The sequence below is a fragment of the Oncorhynchus gorbuscha genome, linkage group LG08 (assembly GCF_021184085.1).
Source record: "Oncorhynchus gorbuscha isolate QuinsamMale2020 ecotype Even-year linkage group LG08, OgorEven_v1.0, whole genome shotgun sequence".
Lineage (NCBI taxonomy): Eukaryota > Metazoa > Chordata > Actinopteri > Salmoniformes > Salmonidae > Oncorhynchus > Oncorhynchus gorbuscha.
This window is the reverse complement of record NC_060180.1, coordinates 50115656-50140870: the sequence shown is the minus strand read 5'-3', so window position 1 is coordinate 50140870 and position 25215 is coordinate 50115656. Positions and strand designations below refer to the sequence as shown.

The window sequence follows — 25215 nt, the reverse complement described above, 5'->3', positions numbered from 1 at the left end:
AATAGGTGCTGGGGAAGATACTGAACCCCCGATGCGTACTGAGAAACGTACGCCCCATACATATGACCTGAACAAAGATGTTGTGATAATTAGTATCAAACTGAGATCCAAAATAACTAGAATGGAGCATTCACCATTCATCTGTAATCGCCCACAAGATGCTTGAGGGAAGTTTTTATGCCATTTTGTTAGCACGTATTGTGAATTGAAACCTACCTGAATCAATGCTTGATAATACACACATCTTACAATGCAGTTTATTGATGTGAATAATATTCAAATAATTTTTGTTTCACACTTTTGCCACAACAAAATTGATCTCGCAGTACTATATTTCTCTTCTCATAATACAATCATTTTTTCCCCAGTTTGTCGGCCATTCCTGAAAGTCTACCAGGGAATGCAAGCTGTCTACTCCTCAGGGGTCTAGTAAGCACTCGTTTAAGTTTCCAATTTTGTTTGACAATAAGTGACACATTTGATTTTTTAATAACAATTTGTTGTTCTAATTTGCCCGCTCTCTGTGACTGTCACTGAGGGAGTTAGACTCTGGCTATACACCGTCACTTTTGCCCATGATTCGTGACTGGGCTAAAGTGGAGATGGCAGGAGTGGACTACGTACATGGAGCAGTACTCTGCGCCGCCCGGTCATATTGGGTGCGTTCCTCTGCCCAGGCGTTTCTGACGCATTCCAGATCTTACAACGCCTGGATAGACAAGTATCAGCTAACCACATCATATGTTATAGCAATCTGGTGCCTGACGGCAGTCGATGACGTGGCACGCAACCTTTGGTTTATGCATGCAACGTCTGAGCAGGGGAAGGCAACCTATGTCAACAAGGCAACATGGTGCATCATTCAGAAATACATGTCTTTTCCATAAGACGTGCACACATTTTTATAATAGTTTTCCTTTGGAATGCAGCAGATGAAGCACGTGTGCGTTTTTATCAAGACTAAACACAACTTTGACATATGAATACTCAGAATCAGTCATTACTCCAGGTGCTTGACATACGTCAGTTTGGACCTAGCGGTGCCAAAAGCCCTGGTCTGATTGACTACAGTATGTAGCAAATTACGATCACAACAACGGCCAACCTCAGAAAATGTAGACGGACGCTTTGGGCTCTAAAATGTGCTTATTATGATCAAGTTTAATCCCCACAGCGAATTATTTAAAAGTTCGCTACAAATCAAGATATATTTCATTAAATAGTGATCCCTTCTGACTACTATATTTGTCATCACGCAGGACCACATGTTGAGATAGACCCATCACTCATGCACACGCTTCTTGGCTGTTTATGTCCAAGTCTTCCTGACTGTTTATGTCCAAGTCTTCCGGTATTGATGCCGACGTCATCTAGCAGTGTTGGGTTAACTCTCTCAGGCAGGATGAAAATGACTATAATGTTGATCCTTTGTTAGTTACGGCCATTTTCACCATGATCTTTAGCAATTTCTGGGTGCCATTCAGCCGCATTCAACAATATGGCGAGCTTCAAATTCAAATACTTCCGCCTTCATGAGCCATTGGGAGTTTTCCATTGAAATACGTGGATAACGTCAGCGCTATCACTATCTACTGGTTTTAATGTCTATGGTGCAAACTCTGTCCACCTGGGCCATCTGCCCACCAGGGAAACCTGGCCATCATAGCATGTTCTCTCTGATTGGTTGTTTGTCTCTATTACCCAGTCACATTGGGCCTGGACACAGAGACAGGATATGTATCAGTCTGGAACCTGCTCAGATGTTAAAGGGAGACATCATGGTAAGAATAATGTCTCATAGCATCACATAACATATCCTACAGAATGTACTGAGTATACCATACAAGAAGAAAGATACAAGTTATGACCGATTAGATTTACACACATAAAATAGTGAGGACATTTTTTTTGTAAGGTCACATGAACACACACAAAGACAGCTGTTACAACAGCCAGTCTTTCCATGTTCCTGCAGGTGAAGTGTTACCATAAGAGTGATGTCACTTTGGAGCGCGAGGCGATCTTCCGGCTCCAGTTCCACACAGGAGCAGTGCAGGGCTACAACCTGGTGTTCGAGAAAGAAGACATGGAGACTGCCAATAAAGGTCTACACACATTGCCGCCACAGGATTTTAAAAAACTACTGGACTTCCTTTGGGTTTGGCTCATCCATTAGTAAAAACCAATCATGTGTTCCCATAGACTGTAATGTATTATGGCTTTCTGGGAGAATCTCAGTCATAGGCAGAATCATTCATCTTTCCGTGGCAATCCAATGCAGCCACACTCACTCCATTCCTTTGTGTTTCCTCTGCAGATCACAGATTTCTGGCTTACGGGAAAGTGGAGCTGGTGTTCTCTGAGGGCCCGGAGAAAATCCCAGGTATTTTTCTAAACTCCTATAACTCAGTTAGAAAAGCAGGAGGGTTTAAAAACCTCCAGACACATGGTCCTTTCACCACCCAGCTTCCCCCCTCGATCCCCCCTCTTTTCCCCTCGACCCCCTGCTGAGATGAGGATGTGGAAATCCGTAGAGGGGAAATGTAGTGTGAAGTGTGTGCTGACAGAGAGGTAAAGGAGCACAGCATGCCCTTCCTCCCAGCCCCACAGGAGGGAGCGTGAGTGTTGTGTGTGTTGTGTGTGTCTTTGCGTGCATATATGTGCTCTAAACAACTCATAAAATGTAACATTCCTTCAACTCTTAGTTGCAAGATGAAAACACTCTGGCCACAAATCACTGACAGAAAATAAACAAAAATGGCTTCTGTCCACAGAAAGTTTAAACCTAGAAGAATGTCCCACTCATCCCTTGTTGTTGATTGAACCCTACTAGAATGTCCCACTTATTCCTTGATGTTGATTGGACCAAATAAGAGCGTCACACAATGATTCCTTGCTTTTAAATGGTATCCTGTAGGTGCAGAGCGCTGGCAGAACGGGGCAGACATAAGTGTGGACTACAACACAGCCAACCCTCTGACACGATGGGACTCTTACCAGAACATAATTGACGCAGAAGGTAGCAGCATTCACTTGGACTTACTTCTTCTCATTACAATGTGTAACATAAAGCTTCCAGTCACTCTGCATTAATATCATATTGTCCACCATAACTAACAACCACGTTCATCAAGATAAACCAGGCAATATCTGTGGATCATGCACTTACATTGACCAATAGTGCCAGGAGTTTTATCTGACCGCATTACTTAATGAGTAAAATCTCTGGGCCATATCTAGGCTATCTCTGTCAGGAACAACTCTCGATCCTAGCTGCATGCTATATTTTTAACAACACAGGTCCATGTACACCCATTAAAACCAACCAAATCTGGGTCAGTCAATGTTTGCTTTCTAAATGAATGGAGATCCTTCCTTAGAGGGCCAAGTGACAACTACAGTATTTTTTTCAATGCAGAGCTTCCAGCGAGACAGATCTCACAGCAACCCTGTAAACCTCACATTAGTCTCAGTACTGCAGAGCATGATAGATTTTGGGGTGCATTTGTAAATTCCCTCTGGCCGTCTACTCCTATTTCAGAACACTCTCGTCTGTGTGCCAGAGCGCTGAATAACTGGTGAATTTACGATTGCTTAACAATGATTGAATATGGCCGATGTCAGTAAACATTGGTAAGAAAGCGTAATTAAAATGTTGCCTGCAGTATAGTTAGTCAGCAATGCGCCGGATAAAATGAAAACAGCCTAACCAGCTTTGCAAAGGCGAGCAAAATGTTCAGAGTGAGCTGTTATCTCATTTGTGTCTGGAAGTAGGTAGAAATCTTGCCAACGTTAACCAGTTAGCGTGGGTGCTTGACAGCGCGTTGTTAGGGGTGTGTTTGTAAATTCAAATTGGAGTGCCAGAGTGCTCTCTGGGTGTTTGTAAATTCAGAGTGTTGTCAGATTGTCCGTTCGTAAATTCAGAGCACACACTGTTGAGCTTTGCTAAATTCATCAGTTATTCTGCACTCTGGCACATTCAGACGAGAGTGCTCCGAAATCGGAGTAGATAGCCAGAGTGAATGTATGAACGCACCCATTACCATTAGGTAGAACCATTAACGTAGTCAGTCTCCACCGGCTTGGTTTATGTGTCTTTACTTGTACCAGGGCAATTCCTGTGGAAACATTCTTTATTTACAATGGTAAACAGAGGAAATTAAAGATAGTATCTTTCCCTTGGTGTACCAAATGCAGAAGATTCAAATCAAACTTTATTTGTCACAGTCGCGGAATACAACAGGTGTAGTAGACCTTAACTTGAAATGCTTAACCCTCCTGCTGTGTTCTGGTCGAATTGGACCAATTCACAAAACATAGTCCACAAAGGGCATCTGAACACACAAGATAAATGTTGATGATTTTCATAACATTTAGTGTTTTATTAAACCTATGGTGTTCCCGAAATGAATGGGTGAGTCTACAATTAGTGTATCAAATTGAGTTCAGGCACATGCCCATCCATCAGATGGACACACTTCCTCTCCCAGACCCTCCCCCCCACATGCATGTGTGTTTGAGCACACACACGCACGCACACGCACGCAGGCACGCACGCAGGCACGCACACACACGCACACACACACACACACACACACACACACACACACACACACACACACACACACACACACACACACACACACACACACACACACACACACACACACACACACACACACACACACACACACACACACACACACACACACACCTCACTCCCCTTCTTGGCTTCCATGGCAACCCCCACAGGAACCTTTCTCCAATAGAATCTTTCCTCCACGGGAACCACACCTGTTGGTATTCTCACAAACAATCACAACATTGTTTCAATAATATATAGAACTTTTCTCGCAGCTCTGGTATATAAAGCTTTTTTGAGTCCTTGCTCACAATTAATTCTGTGGCAGCACAATGACCAAACGATATACTGTATGTGAGGCTCTTGATCATATCTTTGATCATGACAGTGGTGAGGAGGAGAGTCCTTGTTAAACGTTGACACAAAGTAGTCTGTGATAAATAGCACAATGTTTCATATGAGTATTTTTTATAGTTAAAATAATCCAACATTGTGCTTTTTTTACTCAAAACGAGTTGTATGAGCTCAGGTCAATGAGTCCTTCAGGCCATAAAAAGCAAATAGAAGTTCAAAACTTGTAATGTTCACAATAACTTAAGTTGATAAAAAAATATCTAACACAACATTAGATGATAATATATGTATTATTATGGACTTATAATCAGCTATAATGGGGAGGTCATTTTGGATCGGGACACATTTAAAAAAAAAAAAAAAATCACCTTTATTTAACCAGGTAGGCAAGTTGAGAACAAGTTCTCATTTACAATTGCGACCTGGCCAAGATAAAGCAAAGCAGTTCGACAGATACAACGACACAGAGTTACACATGGAGTAAAACAAACATACAGTCAATAATACAGTATAAACAAGTCTATATACAATGTGAGCAAATTAGGTGAGAAGGGAGGTAAAGGCAAAAAAGGCCATGGTGGCAAAGTAAATACAATATAGCAAGTAAAACACTGGAATGGTAGTTTTGCAATGGAAGAATGTGCAAAGTAGAAATAAAAATAATGGGGTGCAAAGGAGCAAAATAAATTAATTAATTAAATACAGTTGGGAAAGAGGTAGTTGTTTGGGCTAAATTATAGGTGGGCTATGTACAGGTGCAGTAATCTGTAAGATGCTCTGACGGTTGGTGCTTAAAGCTAGTGAGGGAGATAAGTGTTTCCAGTTTCAGAGATTCTTGTAGTTCATTCCAGTCATTGGCAGCAGAGAACTGGAAGGAGAGGCGGCCAAAGAAAGAATTGATTTTGGGGGTGACTAGAGAGATATACCTGCTGGAGCGTGTGCTACAGGTGGGAGATGCTATGGTGACCAGCGAGCTGAGATAAGGGGGGACTTTACCTAGCAGGGTCTTGTAGATGACATGGAGCCAGTGGGTTTGGCGACGAGTATGAAGCGAGGGCCAGCCAATGAGAGTGTACAGGTCGCAATGGTGGGTAGTATATGGTGCTTTGGTGACAAAACGGATTGCACCGTGATAGACTGCATCCAATTTGTTGAGTAGGGTATTGGAGGCTATTTTGTAAATGACATCGCCAAAGTTGAGGATTGGTAAGATGGTCAGTTTTACAAGGGTATGTTTGGCAGCATGAGTGAAGGATGCTTTGTTGCGAAATAGGAAGCCAATTCTAGATTTAACTTTGGATTGGAGATGTTTGATATGGGTCTGGAAGGAGAGTTTACAGTCTAACCAGACACCTAAGTATTTGTAGTTGTCCACGTATTCTAAGTCAGAGCCGTCCAGAGTAGTGATGTTGGACAGGCGGGTAGGTGCAGGTAGCGATCGGTTGAAGAGCATGCATTTAGTTTTACTTGTATTTAAGAGCAATTGGAGGCCACGGAAGGAGAGTTGTATGGCATTGAAGCTTGCCTGGAGGGTAGTTAACACAGTGTCCAAAGAAGGGCCGGAAGTATACAGAATGGTGTCGTCTGCGTAGAGGTGGATCAGGGACTCACCAGCAGCAAGAGCGACCTCATTGATGTATACAGAGAAGAGAGTCGGTCCAAGAATTGAACCCTGTGGCACCCCCATAGAGACTGCCAGAGGTCCGGACAGCAGACCCTCCGATTTGACACACTGAACTCTATCAGAGAAGTAGTTGGTGAACCAGGCGAGGCAATCATTTGAGAAACCAAGGCTGTCGAGTCTGCCGATGAGGATGTGGTGGTTGACAGAGTCGAAAGCCTTGGCCAGATCAATGAATACGGCTGCACAGTAATGTTTCTTATCGATGGCGGTTAGGATATCGTTTAGGACCTTGAGCATGGCTGAGGTGCACCCATGACCAGCTCTGAAACCGGATTGCATAGCAGAGAAGGTATGGTGAGATTCGAAATGGTCGGTAATCTGTTTGTTGACTTGGCTTTCGAAGACCTTAGAAAGGCATGGTAGGATAGATATAGGTCTGTAGCAGTTTGGGTCAAGAGTGTCCCCCCCTTTGAAGAGGGGGATGACCGCAGCTGCTTTCCAATCTTTGGGAATCTCAGACGACACGAAAGAGAGGTTGAACAGGAAAGTAATAGGGGTGGCAACAATTTCGGCAGATAATTTTAGAAAGAAAGGGTGCAGATTGTCTAGCCCGGCTGATTTGTAGGGGTCCAGATTTTTCAGCTCTTTCAGAACATCAGCTGAATGGATTTGGGAGAAGGAGAAATGGGGAAGGCTTGGGCGAGTTGCTGTTGGGGGTGCAGTGCTGTTGACCGGGGTAGGAGTAGCCAGGTGGAAAGCATGGCCAGCCATAGAAAAATGCTTATTGAAATTCTCAATTATGGTGGATTTATCAGTGGTGACAGTGTTTCCTATCTTCAGTGCAGTGGGCAGCTGGGAGGAGGTGTTCTTATTCTCCATGGACTTTACAGTGTCCCAGAACTTTTTTGAGTTAGTGTTGCAGGAAGCAAATGTCTGCTTGAAAAAGCTAGCCTTGGCTTTTCTAACTGCCTGTGTATAACGGTTTCTAGCTTCCCTGAACAGCTGCATATCACGGGGGCTGTTCGATGCTAATGCAGAACGCCATAGGATGTTTTTGTGTTGGTTAAGGGCAGTCAGGTCTGGGGAGAACCAAGGGCTATATCTGTTCCTGGTTCTAAATTTCTTGAATGGGGCATGTTTATTTAAGATGGTTAGGAAGGCATTTAAAAAAAATATCCAGGCATCCTCTACTGACGGGATGAGATCAATATCCTTCCAGGATACCCAGGCCAGGTCGATTAGAAAGGCCTGCTCGCTGAAGTGTTTCAGGGAGCATTTTACAGTGATGAGTGGAGGTCGTTTGACCGCTGACCCATTACGGATGCAGGCAATGAGGCAGTGATCGCTGAGATCTTGGTTGAAGACAGCAGAGGTGTATTTAGAGGGGAAGTTGGTTAGGATGATATCTATGATGGTGCCCGTGTTTAAGGCTTTGAGGGGGTACCTGGTAGGTTCATTGATAATTTGAGTGAGATTGAGGGCATCAAGTTTAGATTGTAGGATGGCTGGGGTGTTAAGCATGTTCCAGTTTAGGTCGCCTAGCAGCACGAGCTCTGAAGATAGATGGGGGGCAATCAGTTCACATATGGGGTCCAGAGCACAGCGGGGGCAGAGGGTGGTCTATAGCAGGCGGCAACGGTGAGAGACTTGTTTTTAGAGAGGTGGATTTTTAAAAGTAGAAGTTCAAATTGTTTGGGTACAGACCTGGATAGTAGGACAGAACTCTGCAGGCTATCTTTGCAGTAGATTGCAACACCGCCCCCTTTGGCAGTTCTATCTTGTCTGAAAATGTTGTAATTTGGAATTAAAATTTCAGAATTTTTGGTGGTCTTCCTAAGCCAGGATTCAGACACAGCTAGAACATCCGGGTTGGCAGAGTGTGCTAAAGCAGTGAATAGAACAAACTTAGGGAGGAGGCTTCTAATGTTAACATGCATGAAACCAAGGCTATTACGGTTACAGAAGTCATCAAAAGAGAGCGCCTGGGGAATAGGAGTGGAGCTAGGCACTGCAGGGCCTGGATTCACCTCTACATCGCCAGAGGAACATAGGAGGAGAAGAATAAGGGTACGGCTAAAAGCAATAAGAATTGGTCGTCTAGAACGTCTGGAACAGAGAGTAAAAGGAGGTTTCTGGGGGCGATAAAATAGCATCAAGGTATAATGTACAGTCAAAGGTATGGTAGGATGTGAATACAGTGGAGGTAAACCTAGGTATTGAGTGATGAAGAGAGAGATATTGTCTCTAGAAACATCATTGAAACCAGGAGATGTCATTGCATGTGTGGGTGGTGGAACTAATAAATTGGATAAGGTATAGTGAGCAGGACTAGAGGCTCTACAGTGAAATAAGCCAATAAACACTAACCAGAACAGCAATGGACAAGACATATTGACATTAAGGATAGGCATCCTTAGTCGAGTGATCAAAAGAGTCCATTGAGTGGAGTGGTTGGTTTGGGGGTCACGGCGATTTAGACAGCTAGCCAGGACATTGGTAGCAAGCTAGCATAGGATGGAGGTCTGTTGTTACACATAATTAATTAAATTGCAACGAACACAACAGGAGGGTTAATTACAAGCATTTAACCTACAGTGCAGTTCAAGAAAGAGTTAAGAAAATATTTACCAAATAAAATCAAATAAAAAATTATAAAATAGTAACACAATAAAGTAACTATAACGAGGCTATATACCAAGTCAATGTGCAGGGTTACAGGTTAGTCAAGGTCAATTGTACATGCAGGTAGGGGTGAAGTGACTATGGGGGGGGTCAATGTAAATAGTCCGGGTGGCCATTTGATTAATTGTTCAGCAGTCTTATGGCTTGGGGGTAGAAGCTGTTAAGGAGCCTTTTGGTCCTAGACTTAGCGCTCCAGTACCGCTTGCCGTGTGGTAACAGAGAGAACAGTCTATGACTTGTGTGACTGGAGTCTAACATTTTTTGGGGCTTTCCTCTGACACCGCCTAATATATAGGTCCTGGATGGCAGGAAGCTTGGCCCCAGTGATGTATTGGGCAGTACGCACTACCCTCTGTAGCGCCTTCTGCTCAGATGCCGAACAGTTGCCATAGCAGGTGGTGATTCAATGCTCTAGATGGTGCAGCTGTAGAACCTTTTGAGGATCTGAGTACCCATGCCAAATCTTTTCAGCCTCCTGAAGGGGAAAATGTGTTGTCGTGCCCTCTTCACGATTGTCTTGGTTTGTTTGGACCATGATAGTTTGTTGGTGATGTGGACACCAAGGAACTTGACAATCTCGACCCACTCCAAAACAGCCCGTCGATGTTAATGGGGGCCTGTTCGGCCACCTTTTCCTGTAGTCCACGATCAGCTCCTTTGTCTTGCTCACATTGAGGGAGAGGTTGCTGTCCTGGCACCACACTGCCAGGTCTCTGACCTCCTCCCTAGAGACTGTCTCATCGTTGTCGGTGATCAGGCCTACCACTGTTGTGTCGTCACCAAACTTAATAATGGTGTTGGAGTGGGTGAACAAGGAGTACAGGAGGGGACTAAGCACGCACCCCTGAGGGGCCCCCGTGCTGAGAATCCGCGTGGCATACGTTACCACCTGGGGGCAGCCTGTCAGGAAGTCCAGGATCTAGTTGCAGAGGGAGGTGTCCCAGGGTCTTTAGCTTAGTGATGAGCTTTGTGGGCCCTATGGTGTTGAATGCTGAGCTGTAGTCAATGAACAGCATTCTCACATAAGTGTTCCTTTTGTCCAGGTGGGAAAGGGCAGTGTGGAGTGCGATTGAGATTGCATCATTTGTGGATCTTTTGGGGCGGTATGCGAATTGGAGTGGGTTAAGGGTATACAGGATGATGCTGTTGATGTGAGCCATGACCAGCCTTTCAAAGCACTTCATGGCTACCAACGTGAGTGCTAAGGGGCGGTAGTCATTTAGGCAGGTTATCTTCGCTTCCTTGAAACATGTAGGTATTACAAACTCGGTCAGGGAGAGGTTGAAAATGTCAGTGAAGACACTTGCCAGTTGGTCCGCGGATGCTTTGAGTACACGTCCTGGAATATCTAGCTATGAATTCTCAGAAGCCCGACCTCAACCTCTGCCTCTCCATATTTTTCTTCACGCAAATGACGTGGATTTTGGCCTGTTCCTGAGAAAGCAGTATGTCCTTCACAGTGCCTGTTTGCAGGTAGTTTCTGGATGCTCTTTGCAGTGTTAGTACCATAGGGAATATGGAAGCACTGGAAAAGTAGTTCCCTAGAGATTATTATAATTGTTTTATCAAATGAATGGGCGTGCTTCGACCAACCCAGTTACACAGACGCGGGTGTGATCTCTCTCTCTCTCTCTCTCTCTCACTCTCTCTCTCGCTCACTCACTCACTCACTCACTCACTCACTCACTCACTCACTCACTCACTCACTCACTCACTCACTCACTCACTCACTCACACTGCCAGGGCATCCCTTGCTGTTCTGCCAAATCTTTCCTCTCAGCCGATGAATTCACAACAACTCACCAGAATAGAGAAATATGGTGACATTAAAACATGAATCCACCCAGGCCTGTTGTACAATAAGCATTTTATATACAATACCAATATAAGCCATTTGATAATAAAGACAACTAGTTATAGTTGCTTTATTTGAGAAACTCTACTACACAATCTTAAAGTGAGGTTAGCTTTTATGTTTGAAGTGCTAGATCAAGAGTCTCTGGGCATGTAATGAAAGAGCAAACATTGGATGTGAAAAGATTAATTAAAGTCAAACAACAGCCTAAAAAAACTATTTTTCACTTTCTCCTTTTCATTGAGTCAGTGAGGCATTCCTGTGGAATATTTACAGCCTTGTTTTCTCATGTAAACTCTAGACTAGAGACGAAAGACTGGGAGCTCTACTGGAATTCAGCAGCTTCTTACCAGTCTGTTTGATTTGGCAGCTCCCAGTGTCCCTCTGACTGCCCGTCAATCAGCTTAAAGACAGCTTACCACTTCAGTGTTAGGTATGTGGAAGGACAACATCATTTACTTCAATGGCTTTTTAAATTCCCCTTCCCCCCATTCAAAATGTGGGTTTATCCACTAGTGTGAATTAAGTATTGTGTTTGATTACGGGTTGTTCTTTATTGAGGGATATAATGCTTTACCTCACACAACATCGCGGAAACTGCTCTACTCTTTCCGGGATCGATTTCCTCCCCATCAATAGAAACAAATCCGGCCAATGTGTGTTTTTTAAATATTTTTTTAAAAATGTGTACATGCATCAGAGGATGTCCAAGCAATCAATGTGTATCAACATCGACATAACCCCATTTGAATCAATTACAAGAGAAAGTCTAGGCCACAACAGGCTTGTCCTGTACCGAGGCCTCCCCTCTCTCTCACCTCTGTTACTGCATCTATCTCCCAGTAAGAGAGTGAGTCAAACCAGAGCCATGGAACAGGGCCCTGGTTTGACTGCTGGATTAACGAGGAATGTGTTAGCTGAGGGCCGTCTGGCTGGACCCCAAACGGGAGCCCAAACGGAAGCTAGGCCAAGCCACGCAGGCCAGGGGTGATGGAAATGAGGATGGTGATGTTGATGGTTAAATAAGCTTTATGACTCACAGGCCTGGCATACAGTATGAGAGGAGGAGGAGGGATGGTAGATGGTAATAACACGGATGTGAATGGAGCAGGAGTGACAGCAGGGTAATTTCGGAGGTGTAGCAACAACAATTCCTCTGGGGGTAAAGAATAGTTGGGAGTCGGAGCAACAGTTTTGCTGCCACATTCCCATTTGCCTTGTGTTTACAGAGTGTCAAGTGTTTTTTTAACAACATAATAACCTAAGAAAATTGACAATTTAGAACAAGTTATTTGATAAATTCCGACATAAAATGTAGATTTAGGATAGATGAAATGGTTCAAAGATGAAGACCACCTGATGGGGCCATACTTGGTTAACCATCTATGGACCACAGTCTTGCCAATGTGTGTCTTCTGATAGAAAAAAAAACTGCCAAAACAATTGTTGAACCCCATAATTGAGGTTAGGGCACATCTGTTTCCATGCTGGTGTTGTACGGACGCCAGGCATATCATTTCATGATACACGAGAGCGAAAGAAAAACAACCTGGCTATCCCAGGGGTTTCATAAACCGGCAGAGAGCGCCCAACTAGAAGGTAGGCTTGCTCTAATTAAAAAGTCTGTCTTTACGGTGTGAAAGAAAGAGGGATGGAAGAGAGGGAAAGGAATGTTGTTTTCATTCTCAGACCCTCTCTGCCTCTCGTTCTCTCTGTGTCCCTCTCTTCCTCCCTCCTGGCAGAGTAGTACCCTGATGCAGCCAGGGCATGAGGTCGGATTACAGCTCACCCCAGGGCCCGGCCCCACCCCCTGCCCCCACCCCCTTGCCCCTCCCAACTTGTTTACATTCTTCTGTCCATATTTGGAGAACTCAAGGTCCCCCATTGTGTGGAGTGCAAACACCCTCACCTTCCTTCTCACTGCTAGGAGAGAGGGAGAGTAGAGCCAGTGTGTGTGGTTGGAAGACCTCTGTGGGTTTCTGATCCTGGTCATTATCTGTCAGCTAAACTTCCTACTCTTCATTTCCCATCCTCCTCTCCATATCATCTCTCTGTTTCTCCATATTGGTATGGTATATGGTGGTATATGGTGGTTGTCTGGTGCACTTATTTACCTGCAGTCGGTGAAGGAGAAGGTTAGAGCTGTGGCTGCATTACTTTCTTGAAGGAAAGGTTAGAGCTGTGGCTGCATTACTTTCTTGAATGAGAAGGTTAGAGCTGTGGCTGCATTACTTTCTTGAAGGAAAGGTTAGAGCTGTGGCTGCATTACTTTCTTGAATGAGAAGGTTAGAGCTGTGGCTGCATTACTTTCTTGAAGGAAAGGTTAGAGCTGTGGCTGCATTACTTTCTTGAATGAGAAGGTTAGAGCTGTGGCTGCATTACTTTCTTGAAGGAAAGGTTAGAGCTGTGGCTGCATTACTTTCTTGAAGGAAAGGTTAGTGCTGTGGCTGCATTACTTTCTTGAATGAGAAGGTTAGAGCTGTGGCTGCATTGCTTTCTTGAAGGAAAGGTTAGAGCTGTGGCTGCATTGCTTTCTTGAAGAAGGTTAGAGCTGTGGCTGCATTGCTTTCTTGAAGGAAAGGTTAGAGCTGTGGCTGCATTACTTTCTTGAAGGAAAGGTTAGAGCTGTGGCTGCATTACTTTCTTGAATGAGAAGGTTAGAGCTGTGGCTGCATTGCTTTCTTGAAGGAAAGGTTAGAGCTGTGGCTGCATTGCTTTCTTGAAGAAGGTTAGAGCTGTGGCTGCATTGCTTTCTTGAAGAAGGTTAGAGCTGTGGCTGCATTGCTTTCTTGAAGGAAAGGCTGGAGCTGTGGCTGCATTACTTTCTTGAAGGAAAGGTTAGAGCTGTGGCTGCATTACTTTCTTGAATGAGAAGGTTAGAGCTGTGGCTGCATTGCTTTCCTGAATGAGAAGGTTAGAGCTGTGGCTGCATTGCTTTCTTGAAGGTTAGAGCTGTGGCTGCATTGCTTTCTTGAAGAAGGTTAGAGCTGTGGCTGCATTGCTTTCTTGGAGGAAAGGTTAGAGCTGTGGCTGCATTACTTTCTTGAAGGAAAGGTTAGAGCTGTGGCTGCATTACTTTCTTGAAGAAGGTTAGAGCTGTGGCTGCATTGCTTTCTTGAAGGAAAGGTTAGAGCTGTGGCTGCATTACTTTCTTGAAGGAAAGGTTAGAGCTGTGGCTGCATTACTTTCTTGAATGAGAAGGTTAGAGCTGTGGCTGCATTGCTTTCCTGAATGAGAAGGTTAGAGCTGTGGCTGCATTGCTTTCTTGAAGGAAAGGTTAGAGCTGTGGCTGCATTGCTTTCTTGAAGAAGGTTAGAGCTGTGGCTGCATTGCTTTCTTGAAGAAGGTTAGAGCTGTGGCTGCATTGCTTTCTTGAAGGAAAGGCTGGAGCTGTGGCTGCATTACTTTCTTGAAGGAAAGGTTAGAGCTGTGGCTGCATTACTTTCTTGAATGAGAAGGTTAGAGCTGTGGCTGCATTGCTTTCCTGAATGAGAAGGTTAGAGCTGTGGCTGCATTGCTTTCTTGAAGGTTAGAGCTGTGGCTGCATTGCTTTCTTGAAGAAGGTTAGAGCTGTGGCTGCATTGCTTTCTTGAAGAAGGTTAGAGTTGTGGCTGCATTACTTTCTTGAAGGAAATGTTAGAACTGTGGCTGCATTCCTTTCTTGAAGGAAAGGTTAGAGCTGTGGCTGCATTGCTTTCTTGAAGGAAAGGTTAGAGCTGTGGCTGCATTGCTTTCTTGAAGAAGTTTAGAGCTGTGGCTGCATTGCTTTCTTGAATGAGAAGGTTAGAGCTGTGGCTGCATTGCTTTCTTGGAGGAGAAAGGGGACCGTGAAAGAAGAGTAGGAGGGGGGGATGGGGAGAGAGAAGTGGGAGGGTGACATAACGAGGGAGAGAGTGGAGGGATGACATATGTCTTCAGAAGTGTTACCACCTTGCCAGTTGGATTGTTGTAGAGGGATCTGTTGGACTACTCCTCAGAGTTTGGACCTGGACTGTAGCCTGGTGAGGAGGCCTGAGACATGCTGTAGAGAGCCAGATGTGAGTTCCAGAGAACCGTGTGTGTGTGTGTGTGTGTTTGTGTTTGTGTGTGTGTGTGTTGTGAGGGGGAGGGTATAATTTATCATGCGTGTCTAGTATTTGGATCCTACTTACAGCCCTGTTTGCTTCAGGAAAGGGAAGTAATTCACACCGCTAGATTGAGACAAAGGCATGTCCTTTGTTGAACTACAGGCGAGTGACACTGATTATGGAATGGTGCTTTTAACCTCGACTTTACCACAGCTTTTGGTAGCACTTGAAATATGTACATTGAACTCCATTCGGTAAGCACTGACCAGGCTCCTTGTCCTGTTAGCTAACTCAAAGTCTTTTGTTTTTCCCAGAGTAATTTATCCGAGTCCTGAGAGAGGGCGCAGGTGGATTTTACTGTGCTGCTTTCCATTTGACCTCTGACTGTAGTTCACTTTTTCTGCTGAGGGTCGAACATACAGTATGTTGCAGGGTCAGAGGGCGGTGGGGAACGGTAGGTAAATCACGCCACGGTGAGGAATGCAGAGGTCAAACATAGTGGCTGACTGGCCACGGACTCAACAGTACCTTGACTGCCGGATATCAGCTCACAGGCAGACAGTCGGATGGGTGCTTGGCTTTCATTACTAGTTGCTTATATAACCTGAACACGAGGAACACCTTTGTCTAATGTGCAGCACAAGGTACGAACGAGGGTTGCAGTGCTTGATAAGAGTTAAAGTGCTGGTTGTATGCTTTTATTTCATTGGAATGGTTAGACTCATGATTCGTTTTGCCGTTTGTGTCGTTTTGGTTTGAGATTGAGGGGAAACCATTCAGTGGTGCACAGTTGTCTGGGAGAATACTCTTGTTATGTGCAGTGAGAAGTGCTGATCGTTCCCATGCGTTGCTATTCTTACAACCTGTAGTCTACTCATTGTCCACCAGCTCTGTAAATGTGTCATGAGAGAAGAATGTCTCGCTTATTTTCATACCTCTCAGTTGATGTGTGTGTTCATTTGTGTCTTTGTACATTTGTGTAACCCTGTTTGTTTATATCAGACAGCTGTACTTGTTGTTCAGTGAACTTATTTGTCTATGTGAAAATATTATTGTCTTTTGTGGTCATGTGAGCGTCTTTGTGGTCATCTACCTGTACATATGTGTGTCCATGTGTTTGTGAGTGGTGATGTCTGTGTGTGTCTCCGTACCAGCTGACTGCTTGAAGCCGCTGCATCTCTTGTTGTTCCAGTGCCCCGCTCTCAGGGACTGGCCCAGGACAAAGCCTCCCCATCCAAAAGGTGCCCTAACGGGGAAGTATCCACCACAGTGACCCTGGCCCGTGGAGCCCACCAAGCCACTTCTACCACCAGCAGTCCCGACCACAGCGACCACGCCCTGTCAGCCAGCAGTGACTCAGGCCTGTCCAGCACCTCTCTGTGGACTGACAAACCCCCAGCCCCGATCACCACAACCACCAGCTCCAGGCCACAGCAAGGCCCCAGCCGTCAGGAGAAGGCCCAGCTGAAGCGCCTGCTGAGCGGGTTCGGCCTGGAGGAGATGTCTGAGTGCGGAGGAGGGGGGCCAGGAGTGATGACCATACAGAAACGGGCCCCAGCCCAGGTGCATGGCAACGGGGACCTGCGGCCCCCCAGGGAGAGGGAGACGGACATCCTGGATGATGAGGTCCTCCTGTCGGGTCATGACCTGCGCAGCGTGGACAGCCTCGGGACCCTGTCGTCCTCCTGCCACAAGAGCAGCCAGAACTCATTGCTTTCAGATGGCTTCGGTAGCCCTGGGGGAGAGGAGCACCAGCTCCACCACCACCAACCCCAGCACCACCACCCAGCCCCGGCTACAATGGAGGAGTACGAGAGAGCCTACGCAGAGGCCCGGAGGAGCTGCTTTGGCCAGAGGAGTGCCTCGGTCTCCACCCCCGCCACCGCCATGCCGATGCCCAAGCAGCAGGTATACCGGCAGGGCAGCTACTCCACACACACCTGGGTGCGCCAACAGCAGATGGTAGCAGCCCATCAGTACGCCTACCTGCAGGCCGAGGAGGGTGAGGAGAGGGAGAGGTACCTAGGGGACAACAAAGCACAAGGGGGAAGCCCACCCAAACCTCCAACCCCTACAGTGTCACAACAAGGACCCGTGCTGAATATGAACACTGCTGCCTTGAGAACGGTGGTGGCACCACAGACACACAACGAGCAGCCTCCTGCAGTCGTCAACGATAACAACAACAGCCGAGACGAAGAGTTCAACTCTTTGACTGTGGACATCGATAACTCCATCGACCAGCTCAACCAGTTGATCATGGACCTGGACCCCACGTTCGTGCCTGTCCCCACACGCTCCAGCTCGGTCAAGAGGAACGGCGGGGAGCATGTGAATAGCTCAGCCACCACAAACGCCACCTCCACCACCTCCTCCGGGTGCCCCAACGGAGTCAGTCCCAGAGTCACAGAGAACAGTACAGCCGCACTGCAAAGCACACAGCCGTCAGGTAAGACAGCAAGTTCTGGGTGTGGTGATTGGTGGAGGTGATATGAATGGTGGTGGTTGTAATAATGGTGAAGTTTTACAATGGTACTGGTGGTAGTAATGTTAGTGGTGGTGGTGGAAATGTGATCCAACATCTGCACACAGCAGAGCATCATGACAAAAATGGTGGTGGTAAGAAATCAACGAGACGATTGAAGAGTTGGTGATGTTTCTTTTCAAATCCTCACTTCTCTTACAACACAGTGTTAACTTTTCCCAAACACACCGTTGCCCTCTCCTACCTTGAGAGCTGTTAGCCAATGTAAATAGCAGGCTTCCTGCCAGCTTTTCAGATGTTTTCTGCGTGTTTCTGAGGAATAGGCCGTTGTCGAGGCTTGTCTGTGTACAACTGTCTCACTCGGAGAGCGAGATAGAGAGAGATGACTGTCATCAGCTCTGTAGATCTAGGCTCATAGCTCTCAGCTCAGGTGCGCACTGAAGCCACTTTTATCAGTAGAGACACCAGCTTGACGTGTCTTGCTTTCAGAAGACAGTATCTTAAAGGGAATATTACAGCTGTTGGAGTCAATGTCAGCAGGTCCCCTTGCATGTTGTCCATCTAAAAGAATAGAAAACCCTCAAAAGTGGAGGAATATTCTAACTTACTTGTATGTTATGAATATTACAATAGTTTCCCTCTAATAACCCTTATGTACAGATCAGCTGCCAAATATTGTATTTCCTCTGGATATTGGCCTGACTGATATTATGCCATTGGACACAGACGGAAATAATGTGCCAAAGAATCCTAGGAATGTTAAGTACTTATCAATGACTGAAAAGTTGCCTCGGTCTCCCACCAGCTTTGGACCTTAGCCATTCACAGTGTTTTGGTCTGTCATCTGAAATCAGCTAATTTCACTATCTCACTTTTGTTTGTTTCCCGCTATCAGCAATACGTATCTTACAGCTAGCTATTCAAATGTGCATATGCAATCTTACCCTCTTACTAAAACCACAAATGTTCTGTCTTTTTCATTTCACCAAACGCAGCTGTATCTTAAGTTGTTAAACTTGTGAACGTTGTTGACTCAAGGACGGCAGTGGGTTCATTGACTCTGGAACTGTGGTCCACCATTTTGTTTCTAACTGGAGTGTGCGAGTGTGGTCTGGCCGTCAGTAGAGTGTGAACCACTTTAAGATATTTACCTGGAGCAGCCAGTGGGAACAGAAAGAGGTGAGCACAGTGCCGGGAGGAGGACCAAGGAATTTCCAAGCAAGGAACAAGTGTGCCTTGAGGCATTGCATTTTCCATCTGATTCCAGATACTTGTACCTGTCTGTGCATATTGGCTACATACTCTAGAAAGCCTAGACACACAGCACAGTATAGTACAGGAACACTCTGTGTTTAGTTTATTTACAACAATGCAATCTATGATAAATGGCCATATACAGTGCCTTCAGAAAGTATTCAAAGCCTTTGACTTTTCCATATTTTGTTGTGTTACAGACAGAACTTAAAATGGATTAAATGCAGATCGTGTGTCACTGTCCTAGACACAATACCCCAACATGTCAAAGGGGAATCATGTTTTAAGACCATTACAAATCAAAAGCTGAAATGTCTTGAGTCATTTCAGAACCCCTTTGTTATGGCAATACACCCAGTCAATACACCCAGTCAATACACCCAGTCACTAAAAAGATACAGGTGTCCTTCCCAACTCAGTTGCTGGAGAGGAAGGAAACCCCTCAAGGATTTCACCATAAAGCCAATGGTGACTTTAAAACAGTTACAGAGTTTAATTCCTGTGATAGGAGAAAACTGAGGATGGATCAACAACATTGTAGTTACTACACAATACTTACCTACATGAATAAAGCATGAATAAAGCATGTACAGAACACAAATATTCCAAATATCCCAAATATTCCATCCTTTCTGCAATAAGGCACTAAAGTAAAACTGCAAAACATTTAGCAAAGAAATACACTTTATGTCCTGAATACAAAGTGTTATGTTTGGGGCAAATCCTACACAACACATTACACACAACACACTCTCCATATTTTCAAGCATGATGGTGGCTAAATAATGTTATGGATGTCATTGGAGTTTATTTTACTAGGCAAGTCAGTTAAGAACAAATTCTTATTTTCAACTGCCTGTTCAAGGGCAGAACAACAGATTTGTACCTTGTCAGCTCGGGGGTTTGAACTTGCAACCTTCCGGTTACTAGTCCAACACTCTAACCACTAGGCTACCCTGCCGACCCAAGATAACAATAAATAAAATAAACAGAATAGAGATAAGCACAGGCAAAATCCTACAGGAAAACCTGGTTCAGTCTGCTTTCCAACAGACACTGGGAGACAAATTAACATTTCAGCAGGACAATAACCTAAAGCACAAGGTCAAATATACACTGGAGTTGCATACCAAGATGACATTGAATGTTCCTGAGTGGCCTAATTTCAGTGTTGGCTTAAAACCTGTTAGAGACACCCGTTCCCATTTGGGAACGCGCCCCCACCACCCCCCCCCCCCCAGCTGGAATGTGGCGCAGGGAACGCAAGAAATATTCCTAAAAAATATTTAACCTCCACGCATTAACAAGTAAAATAGCTCAAATGAAAGATAAACAAGTTGTTTATCTAGCCAGCAAGTCAGATTTCTAAAATGTTTTACGGCGAAAACATAGCACATATTTATGTCAAACCACCACCGCAGACATAGCTCATTAGCATAGCCAAGTAGGAAAAAATATGCAATCAACAAACGCAGGATTAAAAAAATAATCATTTCACTAACCTTTTGAAATCTTCATCAGATGACAGTAATATAACATGTTACACAATACATTCATTTTTTTCAATAATATGCTATATATATCCATAAATCTCTGTTTACAATTACGCATCGTTCAAAAAATGCTACTAAAATGTCCTGAGAAATGAAATAGCTCCGGCAGATAATGTCAGCTAACAAGGAATACACATCATAAACTTTGACTAAATATGCATGTTTTACATATGTATAGCAAGATACACTTCTTCTAAATGCAATTGCTGTGTTACATTTAATTTTAACGTTACATTTTGCATTCACTAGGCTATAATAGGGAGTCGGCGCTCCCACAGTAGCATAATGACTCCTCTATCTTGGAGTCGACAGAAACCCAAAATTAATACATTAAATATTCCCTTACCTTTGTTGTTCTTCCATCAAACGACCTGGAAGGGATTATACTTACCAAACCAGCGTTTAGTTTTCAAGTCTGCGTCTTTCCGTTCTCAAAATACCCACATTTTGGTCGAAATTTACACAAAATTTAAGTGGTTGCTCACCACTTCAATTATATATATATATTATATGTCGAGTTAACTTGTCAAGTTGTCGAGTTGTCGAGTTAACTTGTCAAACTAACTTCATAATCAAGCTTTAACATGTTATAAAGGTGTACAGCAATTTTGAGAACAAACAGAAACACAGGCACCGTTCAATCGTTCTTGGAAGAAAGAGAGGACTTGACCACTGCGCACAGAATAGTGACAGGTGTTTTTGAGTGACTGGGAGCTTACCGAGTGCTCAAACTCTCGCGAGCGGGCAATTCTCACAATGACACCAACGTGACAAAGCTTGAGGATTTGTTTTTATAACAACGTGCAAATATTGCAAATTCCAGGTGTGTAAAGCTTTTAGTGAATCAGTTAGTGCATTCATCTTAAGATATCTAGGTGGGACAACCACATATTACAGTCATAGTAAGTTCATTTTTTTCTCAATAAAATAGCTAAGTCTAAGCTAGTAAGGGGGAAGGGGTCAAGTGTGAGTTTAAGTTTGAAGAGGTAGGGTTTCAGATTTTTGGGGAAGATGGACAGGGTCTCTGCTGTCCTGGTTCCACCATTGGGGTGCCAGGTCAGAGAAGAACTCTCCCACCACTTAAGGGTGGGAGGGCCAAGAGACCAGAGGTGGCAGAACAGAATGCTCGGTTTGGGGTGTAGGGGTTGAGCATCAAATCAAATGTATTTATAAGGCCCTTTTTACATCAGCAGATGTCACAAAGAGCTTATACAGAAACCTAGCCTAAAACCCCAAATAGCAAGCAATGCAGATGTGGCTAGGAAAAACTCCCTAGAAAGGCAGGACCTCAGCAGTAAATGTCAGTTGGTTTTCATTGCCGAGCATTCAGAGGTCGAGACAGCAGGTGAGAGAGAGAGAAAGAGAGAGATGGGAGAATTAGAGGAAGCATACTTAAGTTCACACTGGACATCAGATAAGACAGTAGAAATTCACCAGATACGTCAGACTGACCCTAGCACCCCAACTATTGAAGCTTAGCTACTAGAGGCTGAGACAGGGGTGATAGGGGGACACTGTAGCCCTGTCCGACGATACACCCGGAAAGAGCCAACCAGGCAGGATTAAACCCCATCCACTTTGCCAAAGCACAGCCTCCACACCACTAGAGGGATATCAACAGACCACCAACTTACTACCCTGAGACAAGGCTGAGTATAGCCCACGAAGATCTCTTAATTGGGTCAGAGGCAGAATTTGTAAGTCGCTCTGGATAAGAGCGTCTGCTAAATGACTTAAATGTAAATGTAAATGTAAAACCCCAGTGGAGAGAGTGGAGCCGACCAGGCAGAGACAGCAAGGGTGTCTCTAGTGCCTTGCCATTCACCTTCGAACCCCTGGGTCAGACTACACTCAATCATAGGATCTACCGAAGAGATGAGTCTTCAGTAAAGACTTAAAGGTTGAGACCTAGTCTGCGTGTCTCACATAGATAAGCAGACCATTCCATAAAAATGTAGCTCTATAGGTGAAGCCCTGCCTCCAGCTGTTTGCTTAGAAATTCTAGGGACAATAAGAAGGCTGCGTCTTGTGACCGTAGAGTACGTGTAGGTATGTACGGCAGAACCAGATCTGAGAGTCCATGAAATCCTTTGTAGGTTAGCAGTAAAAGCCTTGAAATCAGCCCTAGACTTAACAGTAAGCCATTGTAGAGGGGCTAGCACATAATATGATTTTTTTTTGTTCTTGTCAATATTCTTGCAGCCGTATTCAGCACTAACTGAAGTTTATTTGGTGCTTTATCCGGGTAGCCAGAGAGTAGAGCATTGCAGTAGTCTAATCTAGAAGTGACAAAAGCATGGATTAGCTTTTATGCATAATCCTGGGACAAAAAAAATTACGAAGATGGAAAAGAGCTGGCCTTGAAATTTTCTTGAAATGTTCGTCAAAAATGAGATCAGGGTTCATAGTAATGATGAGGTCCTTCACAGTTTTATTTGAGACGACTGTACAACCACCTAGAATAATTGTCAGCTCAAACAGCAGATATCTTTGTTTTTTGGGACATATAATTAGCATCTCTGTTCTGCCCTAGTTTAAAAGTAAAATATGTGCTGCCATCTACTTCCTTATGTCTGAAATACAGGCTTCCAGGGTAGGCATCTTTGGGCCTTCACCATGTTTCATCGAATTGTACAGCTGTGTGTTGTTCGCATAGCAGTGAAAGTTGACATTGTATGTTCCAAATTACATCACCAAGAGGTAGTTTATAGTGAAAACAATTTTGGTTCTAAAACGAAACCTTGAGGAACACCGAAACGTATCATTGATAAACCATCCACAGAGACAAACTTATATCTTTCAGAGAGATAAGACCTAAACCAGCCAAGAACTTGTCCGTGTAGACCAAATAGGGTTTATAATCTCTCCAAAAATTGTGGTGATCAATAGTGTCAAAAGCCACACTAAGGTCTAGGAGCACGATGAAAGATGCAGAGCCTTGGACTGATGCCATTAGAAGGTCATTTAAATACCTTCGCGAGCGCAGTCTCATTAGAATGATAGGGTCTAAAACCAGACTGTATAAATTATTTGTCTACAGGAAGTCAGTTGAAGTGCAACAGCTTTTACCCCCAAAACTGAGAGGAATGGGAGATTCGATAAAGACTGATTAGTTGTAAAAAAAAATACCGGTCAAGGTCTGTCTTTTTCAGGAAAGGCTTTATTACTGCCAATTTTAGTGAGTTTGGTACAGACCCTGAGAATAGGAGCCGTTTATTATGCTCAACATAGGAGGGCCAAGCACAGGAAGTAGCTCTTTCAGTAGTTTAGTTGGAATAGGGTAAGGTTTAGATGCCATGACTGTTTTCGTAAATGTGTCGAGAGATACAGGATTAAAAAACTTGAGTGTCTCAATTGATCCTTGGTCCTGGCAGTTCTGTGCAGATTTAGGACAACTGAGTTTTGGAGAAATAAGAAGACTTAAATTGGTCTCCGTAATTTCCTTTCTAATGATCAGGATCTTTTTGTCGAAGCAGTTAATGAATTCATCACTGCTGAAGTGAAGGCCATCCTCACTTGGGGAATACTGCTTATTAGTTATCTTTGGAACAGTATCAAAAATACATTTTGGATTGATTTTAATCTCCTCAATTATGTTGGAAAAGTAGGTTTCCTCGAGCAGCAGTGAGGGCTCTTCGATGTTGAGCGGTACTGTCTTTCCAATTCCGTTCCAATTTTCTGGAAGCTTGCTTCGGGGCTCTGGTATTTTCTGTGTACCAGGGAGCTCATTTCTTGTGACAAATGTTTTTGGCTACTGCATCAAGGGTACAGTATTTCTCAATGTTAAATTTAGATCCTTAGTGAGGTGGTTAACAGATTTTTTACTCCGATGTCCTTGGGTAGGTGGAGGGAGTCCGAAGGACATCTAGAAATCTGGGTTGTCCAATAATTTATAGTTTGGCTTTTGATAATTCTTTGTTGGAGTCTGATCAGAGTATTTGTTGGAATTGAGGATAATGAGGAAAAACATTTAGATCCACAATATTTATTATTAATATTTATTTACAAAACTAGTCACAGGGTACGAATGTGGCAAAGTGTAGGTGCGGAGACATGTTGGACAAAACCCACTTTATTTTTTTTATTTTTATTTGACCTCTATTTAACTAGGTGAGTCAGTTAAGAACAAATTCTTATTTTCAATGACGGCCGAGGAACAGTGGGTTAGCTGTCTGTTCAGGGGCAGAACGACAGATTTGTACCTTGTCAGCTCGGGGATTCGAACTTGCAACCTTTTGGTTACTCATCCAACGCTCTGAGTCAAAGATGGCACCAAAATCCTTTTGGAGCGGGTCTGTGGAATTGTCCATGAGAATTTTCTACGTTACCAAAAATGTGAATATTTGCCATGATGACGAGATCTGATAGGAATTCCGGGAACTCAGTGAGGAACACTGTATATGGCCCAGGAGGCCTGTCCTCACCATATGGTGATAGTTCGCCTTTATATTAAGAGTACAGCGAATGCAATGAGAAGGCATAATGTTGCAGTTGCAAGGAGCGACGCAGGAGATGAGAAGCAGGTACAGGGAGTGAAGGTTTAATAGCTTACAGACATGAAACGGAACAGGAACAATGTCTGGACAGGAACACTTAACAAAAACTAATGCGGGCACAGAGAACACCACCGAGGAACAGACAGATATACAGGGGGGGTAATCAACAAGGTGAAGGAGTCCAGGTGAGTCCAATGAGCACTGCCTATGCATAATGATGGTGATAGGTGCTTATAAAGAAGCGTAGCCTAGCGCCCTCGAGG

General features: G+C 44.3%; 1 protein-coding gene across 2 annotated transcripts in view; it reads left to right on the top strand.

Moving 5' to 3' along the window:
• LOC124041775 (tensin-3-like) overlaps nucleotides 1-25215 on the top strand; it is a 96865-nt gene that overhangs the window by 43228 nt on the left and 28422 nt on the right. The window contains exons 8-13 of one of the 2 annotated variants that reach the window (XM_046359773.1): nucleotides 369-429; nucleotides 1706-1781; nucleotides 1976-2105; nucleotides 2318-2383; nucleotides 2918-3019; nucleotides 16357-17613. In XM_046359773.1, the coding sequence (XP_046215729.1) occupies nucleotides 369-429; nucleotides 1706-1781; nucleotides 1976-2105; nucleotides 2318-2383; nucleotides 2918-3019; nucleotides 16357-17613 (1692 nt within the window). The other variant, XM_046359774.1, reaches the window with a different exon arrangement.